Source organism: Gymnodraco acuticeps, unplaced genomic scaffold (assembly GCF_902827175.1).
Source record: "Gymnodraco acuticeps unplaced genomic scaffold, fGymAcu1.1, whole genome shotgun sequence".
Classification (NCBI taxonomy): domain Eukaryota; kingdom Metazoa; phylum Chordata; class Actinopteri; order Perciformes; family Bathydraconidae; genus Gymnodraco; species Gymnodraco acuticeps.
Window position 1 is genome coordinate 303280 of NW_022990196.1, and position 27270 is coordinate 330549.

General features: G+C 43.1%; 1 protein-coding gene across 3 annotated transcripts in view; it reads left to right on the forward strand.

Moving 5' to 3' along the window:
- ntm (neurotrimin) overlaps positions 1-27270 on the forward strand; it is a 228077-nt gene that overhangs the window by 142233 nt on the left and 58574 nt on the right. For all 3 annotated transcript variants that reach the window (XM_034217951.1, XM_034217952.1, XM_034217953.1), the window contains exon 2: positions 5903-6135. In XM_034217951.1, coding sequence (XP_034073842.1) covers positions 5903-6135 — 233 coding nt within the window. The remainder of the gene's footprint in view (positions 1-5902; positions 6136-27270) is intronic.

Sequence of the window (27270 nt, forward strand, 5' to 3'; positions counted from 1 at the left end):
CTATAGTTTTTCTTTCAAAACATATTTTCACTGCGGTCACCGTTTGCTAACAACAAATCTATTTGTCCATTTGTCATGGTGATGAGGTTTTATATTGTTTTTAAAGACCTTAGTTTAAGCTTTAAAAACAGAAAGAAAGACATTTGGAAAAGCCGTGTTAAACTGTGATATCACAGGACCTGCAGATGTGTGTGCATTCCAATACCTATACTACCATATAGTGCTAAGTAGGTTCCAACACATTATGAAATGTCAAATGCAGTAATCCAAAATACCAGGAAGTACTGCTGCATTCATTATGCAATAATGATCCCAGCATGCTTTTTGCACTTCCGACATACAATCCTTAACACAGCGGACATACAGTATGAGGAAGAGGGTCAAAGTTCAAGGTGCAATGTTACTATATCACAATGGATGCAAGTAGTAGGCAACAGTGCATGTGCTGTAAGGGAAGCTGCAGTACATAATAAGAGAGTATGTGATTCAACCTGCACCTCATTGCAGCAAGCTGAAGTACTAAAGGTAAGCAACAACAAGCTTTCAGCTGGTGTTAGATCACTCTAAATGACCATATCATTATTACATCTCCTTTGAATTTATTACACACAAACATGCAAATACACACACACACACACAACTTTCCCCGCCATAGCTCCACAATGCCCGCAGGATACCATTGACCATACTGCCGCCACTGAGGTGGAAGTGACTGATGCTGGAACAAAAGCTGTGACAGCGTAAATGGAGCTCAGAGTCTTGCAGCTGCAAAGCGAGAAGCTGTTGTTTCATTGTCACAATTTCATACTGTTAATGCTCAAATGCCCTGCTCCTCTGCACATCAGAAAATCAGGCTGCAGAAATGTAAATAAAGCCAAAGTAATATGTCGTTTGGCAGACAAAAGCACAGTTTGTTAAGTATGAATTCCTTGTTCCTTCGGTACAGAAGTGAGACCTTTTCTCTCTTGCTTTTGCAGAGTTTTCTCAGTGGGATCCCAGGAGGTGTCATGAAATCACAGCAGATATGTTGTTCTGTAGAAAACTGTCGAAGTTCAGTGACCCTGCTCCTGAATCAAAGCAGCATTTTGTGACTGCTGGTTCCAATCTGTTGTGATTGAAAGGGAGCGTGGTAGCACGGTGTTCAGCTCATTGTCTCAATCACTCCTGAATGCCACAAAGCAAGTGTGAGGGCAGATCAACACAAGAAACCTGAGGAGTGCTGCAGAGCTGCATTTGCATATGTACAATGTGACTTGTTAGCTTATTGAAAGATTGTCAAAATTCCACGCAAGCTGTTAACATGCATGCTTCCAGCTCAGATGCTACTAATATTTTATTATATTAAACTGCGATGATATTGCCAATATTATATTCAGGGATGCAAACACACGTATGGTGAAAAAAGAGAGAACTATTCGAAGCAGAGAAAAAAACAGTGTAATATACCATCTGACAAAGGCCTGTGCTATAATGCTTCAATTAACTGCTATTCTTTATAATATACTCTGATCAATAGGAGACAGAGATGTTAAGTTATAAATCAAGGGTTTTTATTATTATTTACAGCCAGTAGCGTGGCGTGGGGAAAAATGTAGGGGAAGCCCATTTTTTGGGTCGGGGGGTGGTCAATAACGTAACCAGATGAGTGATTACAGCGCCCGGTATCATTTTACACACATTTGTATCACACAGATGCAGGACTTGCACACGCCTGTTATCTAACCGACAGGTCCGCACGCACTCTCCAGCTGAAACTCTCTCCTTATTAATTTAAGCATTTTACTTATTAATGTATGCAGACAATCACACAATCTATGTGATTTTTGGATTTACCGTGCCTCTCAATTGCCCGTGACAGGTTGGCAAAGTCGATGAATCCTGAAGTTGCCCAAGGATTGTTCAGGGAGCACGAATCCTTGTCAAAAAGAAGACATGGCCAGCAAATTAGACGCTGAAGTTTAGCGCTTCCAGTTAGCCACTCCGTGCGGACATAATTGTCCTCATTGAACGTCCGATTCTCTCCCTTTTTCCTCTGCGTACACAGCTCGAGTGCGGGCATTTGCCTGTCATCTGATTTAATTTGTAGTTGCTGCTGTAGCGGAAGTTTAGTAAAGTTATGTTTGATTAAGTACGCCAAATATCCACCCTCCATAATACTTCATTTGCTTGATAATTTCTAACGGCGGTGATGACAGTTACAGTATTAAAACTGATGTTGATGTGATTTGATTGGATGGCAGTGTCCAATCAAATCGCCAGCCGCCAGCCGCCTCTGAAGGGAAGCAAGAGGCGGCTAGCTTCCCTTGGCATGGCCCTGACCAATCACAGGTTGGCAGGGGCATCACGTGGGCCTCATCTGATTGGTCAATCCCTCCATTTTTTTTCACCAAGGGAAGCTAGATTCGGCTGGCCTCCTCTCGCAACAGTGAGTGCAATCTACTGTTTCACCATAACATCTAGAGGGGCGCTGTTTGTTTCACTCTTTGTAAAATACTCAATGAGAATGGGGGAGAGCCGGGCCGGCAGCAACACACAGCAAAGGAGAATTATCGAAACAAAACAAAGTGTTTGTATTTATTTATTTAAATTATAACTACAATCCGAAAAAACAGGGGAAGCCTGGCTTCCCTTGGCCTCCGGGAGAAAACGCCACTGTTTACAGCAGGGGTGGGGAACCTTTTTCCTCTCAAGGGCCATTTCAATTTTTACAACATCCTCCGAGGGTCGTACAAATTATTGAACTCAACCTCTGCTTAAAAAAACTAAAATCACAGCCCATTCATTTAGCCTTTCTTTCATGCTGTGCAAAGAAAAAGCAACCTCTTAATCCAGATACTAGGGCTGCACGATATTGAAAAAAACTGACATTGTGATTTTTCCCCCCTGTGATATATATTGCGATATGAAAACATACAGGAATTGAAGAAAAGACCGTTCTTTTTTCCGCAAACCATCCTTTCTTGAACTTTAATGCTATACAATTGGTATTTTTTTAACTATATTTAACCGGATGAAGGATTTTAGTCACGGACGTCTGGATCTTAAGTTATCAGAGCAACAAGCTGAGCTAGCTCGGTTAGCAGCGCCAGACTGCCCTGGAGAAACACATGAAACTACTTTATTCAGTGTTTCTACCTTTAATCACGGGGTCCGTTTGCTTTGGAGATTTGATTGTGATCGGTGGTTTGCTGTGCATGCAGAGCCTGCATGTCACTCACTCAAGTACCCCTGACATGAGAGCCGCGCAAGTTTTCCTTTTGTAGCAAGCAGCAAAATAATTGTAACATGACGTGTTTGAGTTAATTTGCCTACTTAATATCACAAGTCCTACTTTTTTCTTTTTTAAATGCGCGATGTGAATATCGCGCATATCGCGATTATCGCCACGACACGATATATCGTGCAGCCCTACCAGATACCTTACCATGACTCGCGCATGCATGCACGTGCACGGTTGTGGCATGACCACCACAACAGAAAGATATGGACCCAAGGTGTGTGCAAATGTACTTAGTATCCTATCCATGCGTACATCATTTAAGTGTGGGGCGGGGGGGGGGGGACTTCACATCCACTAGGGCGGTCCAGGGTCATGCTCCCCCGGGAAGATTTGTTTTTACATATTGAAGTTAAATGCATCAATCTGGTGCACTTTGAGAGCAAAAAGAAGAGATCTATGGATATGTCACACGATAGTGTGAGGTTCCTTTGTATACCAGCAACTAATTTCCACCGTTAAAGAATAGAGGACTACAGGACAGATTTTAGATAATTTATTATAATCAATAATTTACAGTTTAAATACTAAGATAGATCTATTTATAAAAATGGTTAAAAACAACAATGATAAAAGGTAATACAATACTAGTTAAAATAGCTTGTATAACACTCCCAGGTAAAACTTGTTGGAATCAAGACCAAGCAGAATTATTGTCTTTAGAAAACTGACAATAGAGAACCGCAGTGACGCATCCTAAAACCCGGATGTAAACTCCTTCCGGTTCCTTCGACAAAAACGCAATGCAATTTCTCCATAGGATTTTGGAAAATAGCTGGAAATAAGATCTGTGGTTGAAACACATTTAAGAGACGGATCACGTTTTGTGGCAGGTACTTGCTCTCAAGCAAAACAGGGCAAACAAACTTAGAGGAGTGTTTAGGTGTTCGGTGTAATGACGTAAAACGGCCTGGACAACTTCTGTAGTCCTATTCAGCCACTTGTTAACAACCATCGTTTTTCAGACACGTCAACTCTTCAAAAATCACCAGTGGGGTCACTGCTGATGGATTTAATGTTGTAGATTATTATTTCGAGCTATTTTCCAAAATCCTATGGAAAAATCCCATTGCTTTTTGTCGAAGGAACTGGAAGTGGTAAAAATGCTAACTTACTTCTGGGTTTTTCACTATCGGTTAATCATGCGCCATGGGGGGTTTGTCCAGTCAGACACAGCCGGTTTCAATAATGCCAATCCCAAGAAATAAACAAACAAGATTCACAGGTCAAATCATGCAATAATCACTCCATTAAAAGTCACACAGCACAAGTAAAAAACATGCAATGATCCTTATAAAATCACACCTTTAAAGTCAATCAAATCTATAGAAGATATGATGTTGATTAAAACCAAACTTCAATAAATAATTAAAACATGCACATTTTGGGATTTCAGGCCAATAGAACACTGCCACTCTGACAGATACATCTCTCAACATCCATATAAGAGAGAGAGAGAGAGAGAGAGAGAGAGTAGACGATGCGACTCGAGACTGTGAGAGGACGACGAGAGGAGAGAGAGAGAGTAGAGGAGAGAAGAGAGACGAGAGAGAGAGTGAAGGGTAGGCGATGATAGAGAGAGAGAGGGAGGAGGAGAGAGAGCAGAGAGGCTGACTGAGAGAGAGCGAGAGGAGAGAGAGAGAGAGAGAGAGAGAGAGAGAGAGAGAGAGAGAGAGAGAGAGAGAGAATCGGTTCCGCGGATTGTTGTTGGCTTGAGGCTGATAACTACAGCTCAGTGAGGTAAAGGACTCTTGAGTGTTTAGATAGTTCACTTTAGTCTAAGTTATCTCAGTGGGTCTCAAACGTTTTGAAAACAATTTATAAATAACAAATATTTCCAAGGTACACCTTTATAATTATTAGGATAAATAACAACAGGTTTGAAATCATTCCAATGTATACTATAGGACAGTAACCAAATATATCGTTTAAAACTGGAGATATAAAAAAAAATGCATGAATAAATAAATGTTAACTAGGTAAAATAAGATATGAATGAACAACAAAAAATAAAATACATGTATATAACCAACATGTCAATACGTTTCTGTTTTTGTAGTGTATTGGTCTTTTGTAGAGATTTTTCATTTATTCATTATATATTCTATTGTGTATTGCTTGGAGGGGCGGGGGGGCACCAAATCATAATCTCGCCATGAGCACCAAAAGGTATAGGACCGGCCCTGCAGCCACGCAAAAGCTGCTCCTTATGGGTACTGCAATATTTGAAGTGCTGGAGCAGTGTTCCGGTGCTCTCTGTCAGCACTACATCACGTGATGATACGTTACGCTCGCGTTGTGTTCAAGGAACCTGTCCTTGGCCAGGAAAAAAGGCACTCGCTTGTTTAATTATTTTGCGGTCTAGATTTGTTAAAACATTTTTGAAGTGAGAAGTTGTCCGTCAGTCCGTGAGTCGGACACTCAAAGTGCTTTACCCACGTCCCACTGACATATACCTGTGCCACCTGGCCACAATAAGTCAATATCTCATTATGTATTTGTTTTCCCAACAAATGTTTCCAAAGGTTGCTTTTATATCTATCTATTATATGAGTATTTCAGGTAATCTTAGTCCCCTTTGGTATGAGCCCCAGTTTCACAGGTGCTGTTTCTATGTCTTCACAGGTGTGGACAGGGGGACGTGGTCACACACACAGCCTGGCTGAACCGCTCCAGCATACTGTACGCAGGAGAAGACAAATGGTCGGTGGATTCCAGAGTGAGTCTGGTGACCCTTAATCAAGAGGAGTTTACCATCAAGATTGAAAACGTGGACATGACGGATGAGGGCCAGTATGTGTGTGCGGTGCAGACCAGCAGCCGGCCCAGAACCACCTCTGTGCACATCCTCGTGCAAGGTAAGTGTGATACTGCTCCTGTTGCATCTACTGCTACAACTGCTATACTGCTAAATAATAACATTAAGATAAGATGGACCGTTATTGATCCCCGCAGGGAAATGCAGGTGTTGTAGCAGCAACGGAATAAGAAAGAAACACAGAGTACACCTGAGAATACACACAAGGATAATAATAATCCATTAGAAAATAGGAAAAGAAAGAAAGAATAAACACGTAGTAACGGTATGAATATAATATAATAGAAAGCTTTTATTGTCATTATACAAAAATATACAGTGAGATGATGTAGTGCACCCCTGTCACAGTGTGCAAATGAAGAGAGATAACATTAAAAACAGAGTCTGTGGCTGAATACATATTTAGTGTAATGTATGCACGGACTGTGTAAAACATACCTATTTTATTAAATCTGTATGCACTGATGGATATTTGTGTTGTTGCTCTGACCACCAGCATACGAGGACATTAGTAATAAAGCAGAGAGTAGAACAGACATGTGCTCTCTCACATGGATCTCATTTCCTCATTCACTGGGGGGGGGTTGTGTTCCTTATTCACAGCCTTCAGAGAGGTTAATAGGGAATGCCAGATGCTAAGATCCTTTGTCTTAAATGATGTGTGGAGTTGTGATGGTGTCCTGATGGAGAGGTGCTTTACAAGTATTGACTGACTGCTTTAATGCTCCCAATGTGACCAGATTCCAAACTTCATAAGAGGGGAAGGTAATGATGGCCAAGAAAATATTTTAAACATGATGCAATAAGGACACAATAAATCTGCATTTTAAAAACACATCACTGTTCAATTATGTATAACTTGAAAAAGGAACCCTTGACGATTCAAGCAAATACACTTTTATTGAATTAGTGGTAAGAATAGTAACTCTGACCTGCTGTATTTCCCTTCAAAGTACAGCACTCATTTTAGCTATTAACATCTTATACTGAAAAAGTAATGCTCATCACCAGTCAGCAACCCTGGAGCATGTGAGTGTTTTAATTTATTTGACAACCATTAAAATAGAAGGATCTTAAAGCTATCACCTTTAATTGAGAAGGAACTCTGCTAGCTAAACTAAACTTGTTTCATGGTTTCAAACGCAGTGTTCACCTACACTTATGATTCAAAGCTAATATATTATAAACCCTACAAAGTTGAAACACCTTCTCATGGGAATACAATACAGCTGACAGGAACAAAGTTATCCAAAGATGGCGTCTGCACCAAGTCCCCAGGAAGTGCGCCGGACTCTGAGGAAAATATTAGTTATGTCCAAACGGCGGTACTACAATTTCCGTATCAGTCTGTGACATCACTGGGCCCAGAAAGACTTTTTCCCATCAACTAACATGGGGAAAGAGACATCTGTAAATCGGCGGATACTTTTTTAAAAACTAAATAAACTGCCCAGTATGAACTATGTAATAGCCCTTATTATAATCATTAGGTCCTTAAAGTTGTAAAATGCACTAAAAGCCAAATCTAGATTTATTTTCTCTCTCCATTCATTCTAGTGAGCCGAGAGTGGGAGCTCGGGGGGCGGGACTTAAGGGGCGCATGCTGCGTGAGCGCTCATACGGTTTCTTCTGCTCTGACAGCCAGGCATGAGGCAAAGTCGGGCCATTTTGTCCTCATGCGCCAATGAGCAGCTCTCATACAAAAGAACGAGACCCCCCCTCCACACTGCTTGTGTTCTCAACATTCATGAGAAATATGGGCCAGCAAGTTCAATATACAGTAAACACTGTTCTCATTCATAACACTCCGTTCGATGTCTCACTATGGGATGCGCCTCAACGCGTATGCAAACAGAAGCATCAATCTCATTACGCCAATTCTGATTGGCTGGTGATCTTGACGTCTACGTCAGGGAATCCACCCACCCTTTAAGTAGCTTGCGCTACGTTGCAGCGTCATTCAAACACCTCTTCTTGCTTCAGAGCACATCTCGAATATCAGTAGCCGGGCTAGCTTAACGGTCCACAGACTGAACCCAAGCTAACATTCGGTCGACGGGCGCTTGCCGGTTACTTTTTTGCTTTGCAGAAGAATTGAACAAATATTAACACACCAGTTAATATTGTAATCTGCCCCGCCAGTTTTTTCTTTCGAAATAACGTTAAGGTTTGATTTTTTTCTTCAAACAGTAACATACCTGTTGCTAGTTTATCCCTCCGCACCGACACCACGGCGAGCGGGGACGGACTCTTCTCTCCCTCACACCAGAGGAGACGGAGATAAGAAAGATATTAAAACACCAGTTAATATTTTTTAAAGAAAAATCTACCCCGTCGTTTTTTCCTTTCGGAATAACGATAAGGTTGGATTTTTTTTCTTTTCGGTGACATACCTGTTACTAGCTTGTCCCTCCGCGCCGACACCCCGGCAAACGAGGATGGACCCTTCTCTCCCTCACACCAGAGGAGTCGGAGGCTCGGCTCTGCGGCTGCGGGTTTAGGATCTCGGGCACGGACTCACACCAGGTCTGCTCGTCCTACCTTGGGCTGGAACACGCCCAGGAAGCTATCGATACCCCCGGTTCGTGCGGGCATTGTGTCCGCTTCACCATCAAGAGCCTCCGCCGACGGCTAGCGCGCCAAGCTAGCCTGTCGGGACGGGACCCCTTCATGTCCGTTGATTCGCCGGCCGGCAATCGGGACATGGTGGTGACCGCCGCAGAGATTGAGCCCCGCGCTGTGTTAGGCTGGGGCTCAACAACGGCGGTAGCCGCGGAATCGGAGCCCCGCGCCGTGTCAGGCTGGGGCCCGGTGGCGGCAAGAGCCGCGAGAGCGGAGCCCCGCGCTGTGTCAAGCTGGGGCTCCCAACTGGACCTCACTGTGGTTCCACCCGCGGAGGATGTCCTACAGCTGGATTATATGGAGGAGGATGAAGAGGATGCCTCTGAGTTCCTCTTATCCGACTCGGATGAGCACGAAGATGACATCTTCGTTTCATCTGCCCAGGCTGCCAAGCCGGAGGCGATGTCCGCTCCCCCGGGCGAAAGCACACCAGCTTCGCCCTGCCTCAGTATGGACTTGCAGACCGTGTGCCAACGCGCTGCGTCCAGGCTGGACATCCCCTGGCCTGAAGTGGCCAAGGAGACCTCCAGATCAAACCTGAGCCTGCCGTGTGGGACGAAATCGCAGCGATCACGGACATTTGCCTCCGTGTGCAGCACTGTGCAGTCCAAGCCACGGGCAAAGCACTGGAGATAATGGTGGTACAGGAGAGAGCCCGGTGGCTTACCCTGACGAACCTTCCAGACCGGGAAAAAGAGGACGTCTTGGACATGCCTATTGTTCCCGAGGGCATATTTGGCTCCACTCAAGCTTCGAAGAAGACACGAGGCGAGGACGAGCTGGCCAAGATAGTCTCCGGTTCCGGCAGCAGCCCAGACTTTCAGCCACCAGACGAGGAAGAAGAAGAGGACGGCCTGACAGCCTCCTCTCCTCTCCTCGATAAATGAGCTGGAAGTTCCCTGTTCTCCAGCTCCAGAACAAGTTCCAGTGTTAGATGCTCATGTGTTTCCGGGGTGCAACCATGCCCCCATCTTCTCGCCGCCTCGAGTGATGTCAGAACGTCATCCTCAAGTTCGCGCCATGAGGGAAATGGACTTAACATCAACGACAGCAAGCTCCGCTGCTCGTTTAAGTCACACAAACACATGTCATCACTATTGTCTTTTAATAAATCATTTTCCAGTTTCAGTTTAAAGCCAAGGGCGCAGTCAATACAAATAAAAAGAAAGACAATAAAAACAATAAACAGTCTGACGTCTACCCCCCTTCTAAGAGTGGCTGCTAGCTCTCTCAGAAGGCAGACGATGGACGGGGCTGTGAAGGCATCACCGCCACGCGCATGCGCAGTGTTGACCGGGGTTGTCAACCTGGGGTACCACCGTGTTCAGACACTAGAGGGCCCCATAACACAACAAATACCCCCCTTCTAAGAGTGGCTGCTAGCTCTCTCAAATATCCCTCTCCTCTGTCATCATCCTGTTGGACCTGTCTGCTGCATTCGACACGGTGAACCATCAGATCCTCCTTCGCACTCTCCAAAAACTTGGAGTTTCAGGCTCTGCACTTTCCCTCCTCACCTCATACCTCGAAGACCGTACCTACAGGGTAACTTGGAGAGGGATCTGAGTCCGACCCTTGTCAATTAACTACAGGGGTCCCTCAGGGCTCTGTTCTTGGTCCCATCCTCTTCTCCCTGTACACAAACTCGCTCGGATCAGTCATTAGCCCGCATGGTTTTTCATACCACTGCTACGCTGACGACACCCAATTAATTCTGTCCTTTCCCCGCTCAGAGACCCAGGTCGTCGCACGCATCTCTGCTTGTCTAGCTGACATCTCTCAGTGGATGTCTGATCATCACCTCAAGCTCAACCTTGACAAGACTGAGCTGCTTTTCCTTCTGGGAAAAGATTGTCCCACTCTTGACCTAACAATCAACATCGGCACCTCAGTTTTTTCCCCGACTCAGACTGCAAGGAATCTGGGTGTGACCCTAGATAACAACCTGTCCTTCACTGCAAACATCGCTGCTACAACCCGTTGCTGCAGATACACGCTTTACAACATCAGGAAGATACGTCCCCAGCTGACACAGAAAGCGATGCAGGTTCTGGTCCAGGCTCTCGTCATCTCACGCCTAGACTACTGCAACTCCCACCTGGCTGGTCTACCTGCATGTGCCATCCGACCTCTGCAGCTCACCCAGAATGCAGCGGCTCGTCTGGTCTTCAACCTTCCTAAATTTCCCCACACCACTCCGCTCCTCCGCTCCCTACACTGGCTTCCGGTAACTGCTAGAATCCACTTCAAGACACTGGTACTTGCTTACCATGCTGCGAATGGATCTGGCCCTTCGTACATCCAGGACATGGTTAAACCGCACACCCCAGCGCGTGCACTACACTCTGCATCAGCCAAACGACTCGCTGCACCCTCGCTGCGAGGGGGATCCAAGTTCCCATCAGCAAAAACACGTGGGTTTGCTATCCTGGCTCCAAGATGGTGGAATGAGCTCCCCATTGACATCAGGACAGCAGATAGCTTGCACATCTTCCGGCGCAGACTGAAAACTCATCTCTTTCGACTCCACTTCGAGCGATATCATTATTAACAAAGCACTTATATACTAATAAAGGACTGGCTTATCTAAAGCCAGTTGAGTAGCACTTGAAATGTTTGGCTCTATGAAACCTGATGTACTTATATGATTCTGTTTTCTTCAAGGTTGTGTCTTCCTGGTTGAATGTACTTATTGTAAGTCGCTTTGGATAAAAGCGTCAGCTAAATTTAATGTAATGTAATGTAATGTAAAATAAAGACACAGAGGGCAGATGACAGGGATGTGACATCTCCACTCGCTTTGAGAAGCGAAAAGTGGAGGATGCTCACAGATTCTGCATGGGTTTTCAAGACAATAACACAGGGTTACAGACTCCAATTCGCTGTCACCCCCCCTCACTTTTCGGGCATTCTGCATTCGCAAGCCCGGGGAGAGTCGGCCCATATTCTAGAGCAAGAGATCCTCTCGCTACTAGACAAGAAGGCTATATCTATAATACCCTCCGAACAGAGTCAGAGCGGCTTTTATTCCAAGTATTTCCTCGTTCCCAAACGGGGAGGGAACGGGATTCGGCCTATACTAGATTTGAGAGCTCTGAACAAATATCTCAAAAGATACAAATTCAGAATGCTCACTAACACATCTCTGTTGCGCCAAAACGATTGGTTCACATCAGTCGACCTGAAAGACGCGTATTTCCACATCCCAGTATATTATCCACACAGGAAATATCTGAGGTTCGCCTTTCAGGGTGTCTGTTACGAGTACAGAGTACTTCCCTTCGGTCTGTCTCTCAGCCCACGAGTGTTTGTACGGTGTACAGAAGCCGCGATAGCCCCGTTAAGACAACAGGGTATTCGCCTGGCAACTTATCTGGACGATTGGCTCCTTCTCGCACAGTTGGAGCAAGAGGCTATTACGCAGACGAATGTCCTCGTAAAACACCTGCTCGACCTGGGTTTTGTAATAAACACAGAAAAGAGCATGTTGTCTCCAGCCCAGACTGTACTCTTCCTGGGCCTACGCCTGAATTCGGTGCCCTTTACAGCCCGCCTGTCAGCAGAGAGAGTGAAAGCCTTCAGGGCTTGCCTCGCTCATTTCCAGCCACGCAAATATGTTCTCTTCAGATCATGTCTGCGGTTACTGGGGCTCATGGCGTCAGCCATCCTGGTGGTACGACTAGGACACTTACACATGAGGGAGTTTCAGCGCTGGGTAGCTGCCCTCAGACTGGACCCTGTGCGTCATGGCGCGTGGAGAGTGATGGTCACTATGAAATGCGTAATGGCACTGCGCCACTGGCTGCACCCGAATGTTCTAGTACGGGGCGTGCCTATGGGTGCTGTCCTATCGCGGAAGGTGGTCACCACAGACGCATGTCTGACGGGCTGGGGAGGGTATATACGAAGGTCGACCTGTGATGGGTCTCTGGAGCAGAGACCTCCAACGGTCACACATAAATTATCTGGAGCTTTTAGCGGTGTTTCTCACCCTCAAATGCTTTCTGCCTTTTCTCAGAGGACATCATGTCCTCGTGAGGACAGACAACACGACCACACTATCGTATATAAACCGCCAAGGGGGTTTGCGTTCTCTCCAGTTACACATGCTGGCACGCAAACTGATCCTATGGAGCGGTAGACGTCTCCTCTCTCTGAGAGTGACGCACGTACCAGGAGTGATGAACCTTGGGGCAGATCTGTTGTCCAGAGGTGCACCACTATATGCAGACTGGACTCTACATCCAATAATTGTGAGTCAGCTGTGGGTGCGTTACGGCCGGGCCGTGGTGGATCTGTTCGCATCAAAAGAAAACGCTCAATGTCAGCTGTTCTTTTCAATGCGCGATTTAAACGCACCGTTAGGCTTGGACGCGCTCGCGCACGCTTGGCCTCTGGTCCTTCTGTACGGGTTCCCACCCCTGGCTCTGATACCCCCAACTCTGGCCAGAGTGAGAGAACAACGCCACACACTGATCCTAATAGCTCCACACTGGCCTGCAATGTACTGGCTGGCGGAGATATATCAGCTGCTGTGCGGGCAGCCGTGGCAGCTCCGGCTACGCGGGGGGGGGGCGATTTTTCACCCACACCCAGAGCGCTTGGCACTATGGGCCTGGTCCGTGAGTGGTATAACCTGAATACAGTGGGACTCCCTCAGAAGGTGATAAACACTATTCAGAGTGCAAGAGCTTCCTCCACCAGGTCCCTCTATGACTGTAAGTGGAGGGTGTTTGAGGAGTGGTGCCTTCAAAAGGGACACATCTCTTTTCAATGTCCTGTCGGGGTGATTCTATCATTTCTACAGGACCTGATTAATAAACACAGAGCTTTCTCTACGATCAAAGTGTACCTGGCTGCTATTGCTGCATGCCATGTGGGCTTTGAGGGAAAGACGGCTAGCCAACATCCCTTGGTCTGCCGTTTTATGAAAGGGGCTCGCAGGCTCCTCCCTGTTTCCAGGTCACTGGTGCCCTTATGGGACTTGGCAGTGGTTTTAGATGGGCTCACTCGACCTCCATTTGAACCCCTGGAAGAAGCTGACATGAAACACCTGTCACTGAAGAAAGTGTTGTTACTGGCTCTGGCATCTACCAAGCGAGTCAGTGACATTCATGCGCTCTCTGTACATCCTTCATGCACTCAGTTTGCCCCGGGGCAAACGAGAGTGTTGCTGAAGCCCAACCCTGCCTTTGTACCTAAGGTGGTTGGCTCATGTACCCCCATTGACATTGAGGCATTTCCTCCGCCACTTTGTTCCTCTGAGGAACAGCGGCCGAATTTGCTGTGCCCAGTCCGTGCTTTACGCACCTATATGGACAGGTCAAAAGAGTTTCGATGCAATGACCAACTCTTTGTATCCTGGGCTAACCCTCATAAGCGATTGCTCTGGCTTATACGAGTCAGGGTTTGCAGGCACCAATGGGCCTGCGTGCTCATTCTACTTGTGGACTGGCTACATCCTGGGCTTTGTTCAAGGGTGTTTCCATCCAAGACATTTGTGCAGCAGCGAGCTGGTCCTCACCGCTCACTTTTGTCCGCTTTTACAGGCTAGATGTCTCTGCTCCAAGTGTGGCCCGCGCAGTGCTGGGCCCCGTGTTGAGACAGGGTTCTACCTGTTCTGGTTGTTTTTGGTGATTTTCGAGATAAGCATGTCTAGCAATACGGGAGTTTCAATATCCCATAGTGAGACATCGAACGGAGTGTAATGAATGAGAACTATAGGTTACTTAAGTAACCCCAGTTCTCAGAGTAACATGAAGTGAGATGTCTCACCAGACGGCCCTTCTTGCTAAGGCGAAGCGAGAAGAGGTGCTTATTTTGAATGACGCTGACGCAAGCTACTTAAAGGGTGGGTGGATTCCCTGACGTAGACGTCAAGATCACCAGCCTATCAGAATTGGCATAATGAGATTGATGCTTCTGTTTGCATACACGTTGAGGCGCATCCCATAGTGAGACATCTCACTTCATGTTACTCTGAGAACTGGGGTTACGTAAGTAACCTATAGTTTTAATTACAAGCCTAGATTGAATTAGTTCATTTTACTTGCTGCTCTGACAACTAAACACGTGTGTGTGTGTGTGTGTGTGTGTGTGTGTGTGTGTGTGTGTGTGTGTGTGTGTGTGTGTGTGTGTGTGTGTGTGTGTGTGTGTGTGTGTGTGTGTGTGTGTGTGTGTGCTTGTTCGTATGGGCTCAGAACAGTCTCATAATACACACATGCACACAGAAGGATTCACACTTGTATTTCCGGATCCACACTTGTGTTTTTCAATGCACACACAAATGTGTTCCGTTTCATATACATGTAAATAAAATCCAATTACAGAAAAAAGTTTTACATATGTATTTTTGATCCTCACATATTTGTTTTCCATTTAAAACCTCTACACCTGCAAACACAAACAGCTTTCTGTGCACGGATCGCTGTGCATTCGTGTGTGGGTTTTTTGAGACTCCCCTGATGCTCACCCGATTCGTACTTGTAATTTTTTCTATCTATAGCCAATCAGATGTCTCCTTCATTCTAAGCCAATCACATGAGCGCGCCCCCACGAGGGTATGATTTATTGCGTTCATGACGTAGCGCTTCATATACGCATTTTGCGCTGTCCGGTCAGCTCGCTAAACAGAGGGCGGAGCATCAGGTGATTATGCAGAGCTGAGTGTCTCCGTCAGACTCAGCAGCTGATCTGATCTCTCTCTCTCGCGTCCGGTTACACTTCACTCGCGTTTATGTCCATATCGATCAGATCCAGCTCTCCTGATCGGCCTTTATAGAGAGCACCGATCAAACTAGCCTATTAAGAGCCGATAATGACCGGCGGGGCTCCCCCCGTTGACAGTTCACTGTCTAGCATTGGCTTCGTAGTGCACTGATCGATTAGGCTAAGCTAACCTGTAGCTGCTCCCTCCACCCTCACAACAACTTCATACAGACATAAATAAAGCAGCTGTTTTCGCCACACAGGAAACACACATTTAAAACGGGTTTCCCTTCCGTTTTTGTGTACATTCATCAATGGTTTGGAAAGTGGCGCTATACCTTAATAATATAAAGGCTTGTATTTGCGTGCATTTCCTGTTCGGAAAGTGGCGCTGTACTGAGAGTGGAGGTGTCCTGACATTAGCGCCTGCAGGCAGGCTCCATGGACCTGTCAGCTCGGGACTGCGCAAAATACGTACATGAAGCGGTACGTCATGAACGCAAGAAATCTACCCTCGTGGGGGCGCACTCACGTGATTGGCTTAGAATGGAGGAGACATCTGATTGGCTATAGATAGAAAAAATTACAAGTACGAATCGGCTGACCATCAGGGGAGTCTCAAAAAACCCACACACGAATGCACAGCGATCCGTGCACAGAAAGTGGTTTGTGTTTGCAGGTATAGAGGTTTTAAACGGAAAACAAATATGTGTGGATCAAAAATACATATGTAAAACTTTTTTCTGTATTTGGATTTTTTTTACATGTATATGAAACGGAACACATTTGTGTGTGCATTGAGAAACACAAGTGTGAATCCTTTTGCGGATCATGAAATACAAGTGTGAATCCTTCTGTGTACATGTGTGTATTATGAGACTATTCTGAGCCCATATGTTTGCTCAAGGTGTTTAATTAACCAATTGAAACATTTTTGCATTCCTGTGGTTACCTCAACACATAGAAAACAATGATCTGTTTAACAAATAGCAGCATTCTATTGTTAAAATACATTGTTCATCCTTTGTCTTACCATTACAGGGTCATTTCTTAAGGATTTTCATAGAGTAGTAGAGAAATCGCTTTTGAGCACTGCCATGTTTAGTCATTTACATTGGGAGGCTGTGTAGTTATGCTCCCATTATGTGCAGATATATACTAGAAACATGCACATCACAGATTATGTGCTGACCTTTGACCCCAAGCTGCAGGTTTGGCCTTTAATGGTCCAGCAGCAGGACCTCTTGGATCCGGAGCAGGGGTGTGGAGGGTCTCCCTGTAGAGAGCAGCTGGTGTTCAGGGCTCAACTCATAATTGGGGTTACCCATTACTTCCTACTCTCATCTGATTACTGATATTATTTGAACCACCTTCCCTGTCTGTGTTTTTAATTAGATGGAAATAAAGAGCTGCTGTATCTTCAGCAGGGTAATATCAATAACTATAAGGTATCATAGATATTCTTGATTCACAATTCCTCTGCAGTTTCTGAGTGTATGCCTGTTACACTTACACATACATATGCAATGTATTGAGCAGGTCAGGTCAGGCTGCAGGGGGGGGCAGAGGTACATCGCTGCAGGCTGTCAGGGTTTGGCTGAAAAGCATATTGACTTTACAGGGGTCATGACAGTTCAACACTGAGATAAACATCCGCTCGAAAAAAATATTTGTATAATTTTCCCCTCATTTTTGTTGTCCACATCACGATCAGAATCTTAATACTTTATTTATCCCAGGGTGAACAATAGCTTTCCTTACAGTTGCACTTCTTTAAAATGAAATAAACAACAGTTTACAATATACAATCTTCACTTGTATATCACCGGTCCATGCCTCAACAGCTCCACGCCAAATCTGAGATCTCACCATATGCCGTTTCCATCGCCATAAAACACGAGGTTGTCGTAACTCCTATGAAAATTGTCAAAACAGCACCAGACTTCAGATGACAGTTAATGGTCCAGCCCTCAACATGTCTATTACCTCATTCACACCAACGGTGTTTCAGGGCCGGTTCGGAGCTGGAGCTTGAAAAGCACCGGGTTTTCCTGTTCACACCGCAGCGGAGCAGCCTCTTAGCTCCGGAATCCGGTTCGTTTCAAGCACCAACAAATTGTCCGGCTAGAGCAAAAGCACCGCATACGTCACGCTTACGTCGAGGCGGGGGCAGAGGGCGGATCAACTCCTGAACAACAACAAGAAGCCATCGTTTTATCCAGTTTGTACACAACGATGGAGAAACTTAACAAGCAGCAGTGGTCCACTGAATCTGGTCTTCCGAAGAGGTACAGAGGAAGCTGGAGCACAATCGGCCATTGTTGTTGTTGTCGGTGTCAGCTGTGAGGGGTTTCCGCACGGTTTGGCTTTATGAAGCAGGCACGCAAACGGTTACGTCATGACGCAAACGATGCATACCTGCCAACCCTACCGATTTGGGCGGTAGTCTACCGCTTTTGACATGTTTCTACCGCCTACCGACTTAGCTGGCTTTCCCTACCGATTTTCAATCTTCCCAAACTAGAACAAATAAAAATGACACGCCATAGACACTGGACTCGACTTTTGGCGGACACCGTTTGCAGCGTGTCTGTGATCGCATCATACAAACAGTCCTCTGTGTTTCTGAAAGAGAAACAACGTGCAGACCTGGGGTAACGCTGCGGGAAAGACAGCGTTACCCCCGGGGCTGATGGGTAATCACTCCCAAATGAGTTTAAGGGAACAGAGACGAGGCATTTGAGTCCTGCAGGATTTCCCCATTAATATCAGTGTCTCGAAAACACATGTTGGCGACTGAAAGACATCCAGTGTTTGGTCTTTTCCTGAAGCATCCTTCACCTACAGTGTCTCAACTGAAAGAGGACCACAAACACACACACAATATAATACAATTTTGAGATTTGGGGATATTTATCTCCCATTCTTTCACTTTTTCTGACATTTTCAACACCCAACATGTCGTCAATGTCTCTGTTTAGTGAACTACAGCAATCTGAAAGCCTGTACATTATTTATATCACACTTTATCAGTAGAAAAATGCAGGAAATGACTTTTTTAATGCAGTATTTTCTGATTTATGGTGCAACACAAAGATATTTCGCTCTGTGCAAACCTTTGACTCTAATATGTCAACAACATGAAACAAGAATATGAACCTGGCTTTATCCAATGTTCACACAAGAGTTCTACATCCTGACACATCCTTCATCTACACTGTCTCAACTGAAAGAGGACCAGAAACACATTACAAATATAATAAAATGTGGAGACTTTGGGATATTTATCTCCCATTATTTTACTTTTCGGGCATTTTACAGACCAGACATGTCGTTGATGTCACTGTTTACCAAACTACCACTTTTTCTGAAAAATGCATAAAATGATGCAATATATGTTAAATACATGGTTTATACATGTAATTACTGGGTTCCATTTCTTCTGATTACCTCATTTGGGCGTGCACATTTGCAGCGCGCAAACCTACCTCTTTTGGATTTGAAAAGTTTGGCATGTATGACGATGACGCAATGACGCAGCACCAGTCGGACTCTGGGCAGTGTGAAAAGAGCCGGAGCTGAAAAGCTCTAGCACGGAGCTTGAACCGGAGTTGCGTTGGTGTGAATGAGGTATATGTGCCATTAGTGAGTTTTCGCCGTAAAACACGATATTGCTTTAACTCCTATGAAAATGGTCAAACAGTGCTCAAACTTCACATGAGTGCTAACAGTCCAGCTGTGAACACATCTACGTGACCGTTTTTGAGATTTTTTCAAATACTGTTGCCTTGAAATGCTATGAAACACGGTTTTCTCATAACTTCAGTGAAAATGCTCCAAACGGCCCAACACTTTACAGGATTGGTAACGATGCAGCCATCAACACATCTAAGCGTATTATGGAGTGTCATCAAATACCGTTACCATGTCAACAGATAATTCACCATCAAGTTAGTTCAAAAGTTTGCATTTCAAATATTCTGCTGCTTTTCAAAGCGTTTCTACTACTTACATGTAATATCTAACTCCTTCAGCCTACTTTCAGCTGCAGAAACCATTCAACTATTAACTTATTCAGCTATTTCAGGACAATGAGGCTATACATGTTGTTGTTTATACCTTTTTTAAACCTTTTCTTTTAAATATTAAGCTTCTTCACTATTTTGTCCTACTCTTCCAGTTTAACATTTCACTTTCAAGTTTTCAACAAAGTCATTGCAATGCATTTGAGCTGTAACAATTTGATTCAAATCATTTAACTTTTCTGCATTTCTCCGCTAAGTTCAGCAACACACTTACTTGGTGTTTGTAGCTAAAAGCAGCTACCATTCAGCTAATAGCATATTCAGCTTTTTCTGCACTTTCAGCTAAATTCAACCACAAATGTGACCTGCTCTATCGAAATCAGTCGCATTGACCCAAAGACACATTTTGAGTTGTATACACTGTTGGAAAGAGGAGATTCCTAGCTTTCTAATGATATCAGGATTGTTTTTGTACTCCAAATATTAAGCGAAATATGTCACATTATATAATGACTATCACTGAGTCATCATTTTGAGAAAAAGGCCTTAAAAGTTTCCTCTTCTCTGGAATCCATCGATCTGATTGATTATTAGTGGAGCAAATGATCAAAATACTACGGAGGGAAGATATTTTCGTTTGGAGGGGAAGCTCACGAGTGTGTGTGTATGTATACGTGTGTGTGTTTGTGTAATTGTGCGTTTGTGTGTATTGTGTTTGTTTCCCGGGGAAAACACTCACGAGAAACACCGGCTGTTGTTATGCCTGCTGTGACGTTAAATTACTCCGTTCTCCGCTTGTAATTATGCCGAAGCTTCAAAGTTGTATTTATCATCTGAATTTGCCGAAACAAGTTTAATATTCTGAAAGACAAGACTTTGTTTGATTTAAATCAGATGAAAACAAACTGTAACGGACCCTGTCGTGTTATGATTACTATACTCGTACATTACGACGCTGAAGTTGGCTTCCGATTCAGAGCATCCGATTCGGCAGTTAAGGGGAAAGTTAAGGGACATTTAATTTACAGCGCTGAGCGAACAATCCTCCGTGTTTGAACCTCTTAAATCGCTGCATAGCCGATTTATTTGGACTAGATTATCCCAGAGAGTCTAAAGATTCTTTATAACCCAGTTTGAGATTTGTGAAACCTTTATTCTATTTGTGAAAATACAAACAAGGGAGATTAAATGAAATTAGTTTTAGGTTCACTTATAAAATCTGTCCAGGGACAACAGATGAAAAATAGCCTCTTGGCTAACTCTGGCACATTGACAGGAATGTTAATTAATGTGCACTGTCCCTGTTAAACAAATGAATACATACATACAAATAAGTGTATGCTCCTCATTTAGGTGATCATTCTTTATCTACAAAGTGTTCATATCTTAAATACTGTTTCATAGCAAACAAAAAAATGAAAGAGATGTTAAAGGAATTCAGGTTCATGAGATAAAGCAAAAGGCTAACCTTCAGTCTTTCATCCACTTTGAACAGCTTCTTTGTCCTAAAGCTAAATAGCAATTAGTTTTACCAAAGTGTTATTTTCTAATCATGTAATGTTTTTCACATTCCAAGCAATCCTAGTACTCAAGATGACATACTGTAATTAAGCAAACAAAGCTTGTTGCTTAAAGTAAACTTCAACAATGCTAGTTATAAACTATATTTAATTTCATGTTGAAATGTTTTGCCTGCAACTGTAAATAAATTAAGTTTATATAAGTATACCTACTTATCTGTTGAATTTGTATTTGCAACACAAAATTATAATACATTTGAGAAGTAAAGACTTTATTCTTCCTTAATTAGCTGTCCATACTTACCCGATTTGATGAGTGTAGGTCTAGTGGTTTCAGATCAGGACCTGGTCTAATGTGGTCTACATGTAAAAAAAAAAGCACTGAAATCTCCCTTGTTTGTATTTTCACAAATATAATTAAGGTTTCACAAATCTGAAACGGTGTTATAAATAATCTTTAGACCCTCTGGGATAATCCAGTCCAGATTTGACGAGTCTAGGTCTAGTGGTTTCAGATCAGGACCTGGTCTAATGTGGTCAGGATGCGAAAAAAGCACTGAAATCTCCCTTGTTTGTATTTTCACAAATAGAATAAAGGTTTTACAAATCTCAAACTGTGTTATAAAGAATCTTTAGCCTCTCTGGAATAATCCAGTCCAGATTTGATGAGTGTAGGTCTAGTGGTTTTAGATCAGGACCTGGTCTAATGTGGTCTACATGTGAATAAAGCACTGAAATCTCCCTTTTTATTTTATTTTCACAAATAGAATAAAGGTTTCACAAATCTCAAACTGGGTTATAAAGAATCTTTAGACTCTCTGGGATAATCCAGTCCAAATAAATCGGCTATGCAGCGATTTAAGAGGTTCAAACACGGAGGATTGTTCGCTCAGCGCTGTAAATTAAATGTCCCTTAACTTTCCCCTTAACTGCCGAATCGGATGCTCTGAATCGGAAGCCAACTTCAGCGTCATTCTTACATTCATAATTTCAGCTGGAGGGAGGGGGGGGGGGGGGGGGCGGTGCTGCGGAAGAGCAGATTGCGAGTGAGAGGTGCCTTCTTCCCTTTACAAGCTTCAAACATGTATTTATCGTGTGATTTTGAAAATAAAAGTTTAATATTCTGAAAGCCAAGACTTTGTTTGTTTAAAATCAAACAAAACACCCGAACCCCGAAAAAATAGTTTTTTACGTAAATCCACGTTTATTTTTAAATGAGCCGTTGCGACTTCCGACTGATTTCGATAGAGCGGGTCACAAATGTTCACAGTTTACAGCATCTTCAGCAGGAAATGCATTTTCTAGTCTCATTGTATTCTCCTTCTTCCACCACAAATGTTGCCATGCTACTCGTCCGGCAGCGTTGACACGAAACACACACAAAAAACCATCAAAACATGCAGAATGACCGGGATCGGGTTGCTATGTCTTTTATAAGAGATTCGACTAGACGATTTAACGTAAATCGCAGGAAACTGCGATCATTTCCCCTATAGGAATGAATGGGAAATCCATTTGAACAGAGCTAAAAAACACCCCACTTTGACCCCATACAGATTCCGCATACTTTAACGTAGATAAAAAATTACAAGTTTAAACGGTTCTCGAGACTATGGACTGTATTAGACTAATTGGATATTTTTTGATAGCTAGTATGGTTCTGTTCACGTTTTTTTTCTCTAGCGGTTCCCACACTGTGGAATGATGCCCCTGCACATCAGACAGGCTGCCACACTGTCTGCTTTGAAATCGCTTCATAAAACCCACCTCTTCTCCTTAGCATATTGAAATATTTTAGATTGTTGCTTTTATTGCTTTTAAATTGTCTATTGTTTTTACTTGTACTTGTTTTATGGTGTGTGAGCTGTGCTGTGTGATTTTTTTAAAATATTGAAGTTGAAAGCATCAATCTGGTGCACTTTGAGAGCAACATGAAGAGATGGATACCTCTCTCAGCACCCATTTGAAACAGAACTGTAAACAGATTTTATTTTTCTTTATGGATATTTTATAAATCACTCCCCTTTTAAACTGTATTCTTGTTTTACTAACATATAGTATTTCATACCTGTTTTTCATGTATTCTCTTATTGTTTGTACCACTATAATGATCATATGAAGGTGTGCCGCGGAAATAATCTTTTGAATAATTTGTGACAAAACCGTTCTAAACACTCAGAGAGTCCTTTAGCTCACCTGAGCCCCTCAGTCTGACAGGGGAGGACTCTCCTCCAGCTTGTTGTGGAAACAGCTCCTTATGTCCGTTAGTGCAGCTAGCTAACCAGATGCTAACATCACGGTCCCCTCTCTCTCTCTCTCTCTCTCTCTCTCTCTCTCTCTCTCTCTCTCGAGCGGTCATTTTAAAGAGACGTCAATTAATGATGACAGGAGGCACAGCAGCCCTCTGTCTGATGGACAGATGTGTTCATGATGACTTATATATTTACTTTTAATTCATTCACAGTGCGGTATAATGAGACAATAACAGGCCACAGATGTGGACACACACACACACACGCACACACACACACACACACACACACACACACACACACACACACACACATATATATTATATATAAATATATACAATTTCAGAATCAAACAGAGCACTCTCATAATAACGTAACACTATCAGATGTGACTATTACTATGACTAACTAACGTTGTAGCCTCTATGGTTGTAGCCTAGCAGAGTGGACAAGTCTCTGTTAGCTGACAGTGAGGCATGTACGTGTCCATCAAAGTGACCACGCCCTAATTTCACGACCTAATATAAATAAAAGGGTCGTGTTAGAAAACAATTCACTCACAGATTCATAATCATGAAGGTGGAATCTAACTATATCGATAATAATATTTATTGCATCCATGGGTAGAAACATGTTTTTTTCTGCTGTAAAGTTGGGCATTTTAACATGGGGGTCTATGGAAATTGCTCCTTTCTGCAGCCAGTCCCTAGCGGACCATGTATGAACTGCAGTGTGTGGCACTTCCGTATTGGCGTCCCGGCTCTACCCCACAGTTTGCCGCTTGGTCGCGACTCTTTGAAACATCTCTGTTCCCGGAAATGCATCCGCGAAGAAGCCGTGGAGGACCCATCAGTGTCTCCTCGGTTAGAGCTCCTCCAGAGAGCCTCCTCGATGCTCGATATCACTACCCGATCCGTCCCCCTGCCCGATCGGTACTGCGCATGTGCGAGATGGTCCGCCATATTGGACAAGTCCGGACGGCAACCCAAGATGGACACTTGACACAGTGGCTTTTAGCAAAGCTCAAAAAGAAAAACCGAGAGAGATGAGTTATTGTTATACAACGTGACTTCACTATTATTTAACAACTCTTTTTATTGGGTTCTTTTATTTGGGGTTAAGTACATTGTCAGAATAAGTGAGAAATGGATTTAACTTCTGTTAGACAGCTATCATACTGAATAAATATTTACTGTGAATGTATGCAAAAATGTATGGCATATAGCTGTCTATCAGAAGTTAAATTCATTTCTCATTTCTTAAGACAGTGGTCGCCAACCAGTCGATCGTGATCGACTGGTTGGCGACCACTGTCTTACACAGAGGGGACACATATGTATGTATAAAATACATGGAAAAGTGGACTTTGCATATATACTGTATAGGGGGAACTTTACATTTTTATTTTATTATGTCAACTGATTTCACATAACTGTACGAGGTTAGTTGAAATCAATAATATTAAGTTGAACCTATTTAAACGTAATATTAATGCTTTCAACTAACCTCATACAGTTATATGAAATCTGTTGACATAATACATTTAATTTCAGTCAACGCTTCAGTTTCTTTCCTGTACTTCCACATTTGTAGCACACAAGTAGGACCTGCTATAAAGAATGCAATATTTTTGCAATTTCTTAATATAAACTTTCTCGACAGCTTCATTAAAATAAAAAGTGACATGACTTTCATTACTTTGTTTTGTTGAAGAGCCAGCCTTTGTTGAGATTGACACAGCACAATAAATAGTTTTCCTGTGTCCCTTGAAAGAGTCAGCACTGACTGTCCTGTGGAATAATGAGAAAGAGTTTTCCACTGTATTGATGAACCCTCCTTTCATCACACTTTACTCATGAATTCTGCTGCCAACACATGACGGCCCTGTCCTCACTGTGCTGTTGGATATACTCGGCTTCATGTGGACTGTATAGGATTCATTCATGTTATTAAGTGATACTTAATCAATTACTAGGAACACTTTTAGCTACCCCCTGCATGTGAGTTCAATGTAGTATAGAGGGAGCTGATAGAGATCTGTGTGAGGTCAGAGGGGATTAGAACTCTGGTTATTGAACGGAAAGATGAGTGAGCACAACACAAGCGATAAGACTCTGTAACCTCTGCTCACCTCAGAACTCCTAGTGTCAGGGAGCTCCCAAAGTAAATGTTCAGTATAATGTAAAATATACGTATACCAAGAGACAAAACACCTCCTTGCACAAGGTAAAAGAGGCAGGTGCATGCTGGGGGATTAGTCCTTGTAGTTAAGTTTGACCAGCTGCACCGTTCACCAACATGGTCCACAGCTTCTGATGGGGACTATATTGTGTTGAAATTAGAGCTACAGTTCCATAACTTATGTCAGAATGTGTACACCTCTCTCAGTCCAAGCTAAAGTCTGAGTCCTGTTTTCACTTCATTATTCCACTTTTCTCTTTTTTTAAAACGACAGGTATCTATTTTCTTTTCCTCCGCTTAGTAATCTGCTTAAATTCAGCGGGATATGAATCTTTGTTTTAGTGACCATTTTACAATGGTTTTCTGAAAGATGTTGCTCTCTTCTTTTATAACATGTTTTTTAAAAAACTGTAAAGCGTGGAGGATGCAAAGTAAATCCTAACAGCAGTATGCAAACATCAAATGTGTGTTCACATGTGTTATATGTCTCGAAAGGTGAAACAATGGAATATGATAGAGAAAATGTTGTCCATCAATTAAGTGTTAGAGTAATTATCAAGTGTAATACTGCTTAGCCATGGGTTTAGCATTTTTTTAAATGCAAAAATATGTTGACTTTAATCACTGCAATACTCAGAGATGATACTCACACCCTTATTAAAATGCTGTTAACAATGACGAACAGAAAACAAAAAGCCAACACAGTAATAGAGCGAGTGAAAAGTTCAGTTTCTAAGATTGTATTATCAGCATGACATATGGCACATTTGCTTTTTAAATAGATTAATTTGACAAACAATCTTAACACTGTCAGAGAAAACGGATTGATGATGATTTTTACTTTATTCAGTGTATTATATTTAGCATTATCCACCCCTAAAACGTTCAAGAATGTCAAACCTGACAGCTGATATTGAATAAATCTGTAACTGCACCTTTTGTTTTTTATTTTTAAACAGTGGCTCAGCACGGCCTTTTGCACCACAGCTAAACAAAAGCACGCTGACACGAGCACTGTATGCTTTTGTCATTCATGAAGGGTAAATGGGGATTAAGCTGACATCCAATAAATTATTCATAGAGATTCTGTTTTACAAACAAGTCTGATGTGACTGAAACAAGTTAAAGCACTGGTGACGCTCTATTCGGAGGATTTTACTTGATGAACCTTGAATGTCAAAACACAGAGGTGTCCTGGTTACTTTGAAATGTAAATGACAAAAAGATAGCTTTGGCAGATCTGTCAGGAATTTTAGAAATATTATTTATTCAGGAAAAAACTGTAAAGCGTGGAGGATGCAAAATAAATCCTAACAGCAGTATGCAAACATCAAATGTGTGTTCACATGTGTTATGTCTCGAGAATTCAGACACATTTTCAGATGCGTTTTTATGAAATGAGTAGTGTCTAAACGTGAGTTTAAAAAAAACACACATCATTTAAATTCACCCAGGGAGAATGCTAAAGGCTAGGGGAAACGGCAAAGTCAATCAGGTCATTGTGGATGCAATCATTAAGGTTTGAGATGTTATAAGTTTGCAATGGCTTTGCTTAAAATATTTCAAAAACACCCTATTACAATACTCCTCCCATAATCCTCCTCTATATTCATTGAATAAGTCATTAGTTGTTAATACAGTATCCATTACACTGACCAGGAGATGAACCCTTTCTAAAGCAGCCCAGCACTGCTCTGTGAGTTCAGATAGGACACATGTCATGTCTGTGTGTTTGAATCTCATTCAAACACATACAGAGAGAAACAAAGTGGAGAGATACTTAAGAGAATTGAGGAGGTGTGCTGAGTTGTGAGATGAGTCAGAGGCGAGAACACACAGGAAGACTAACACTAACGTTAACACCTCT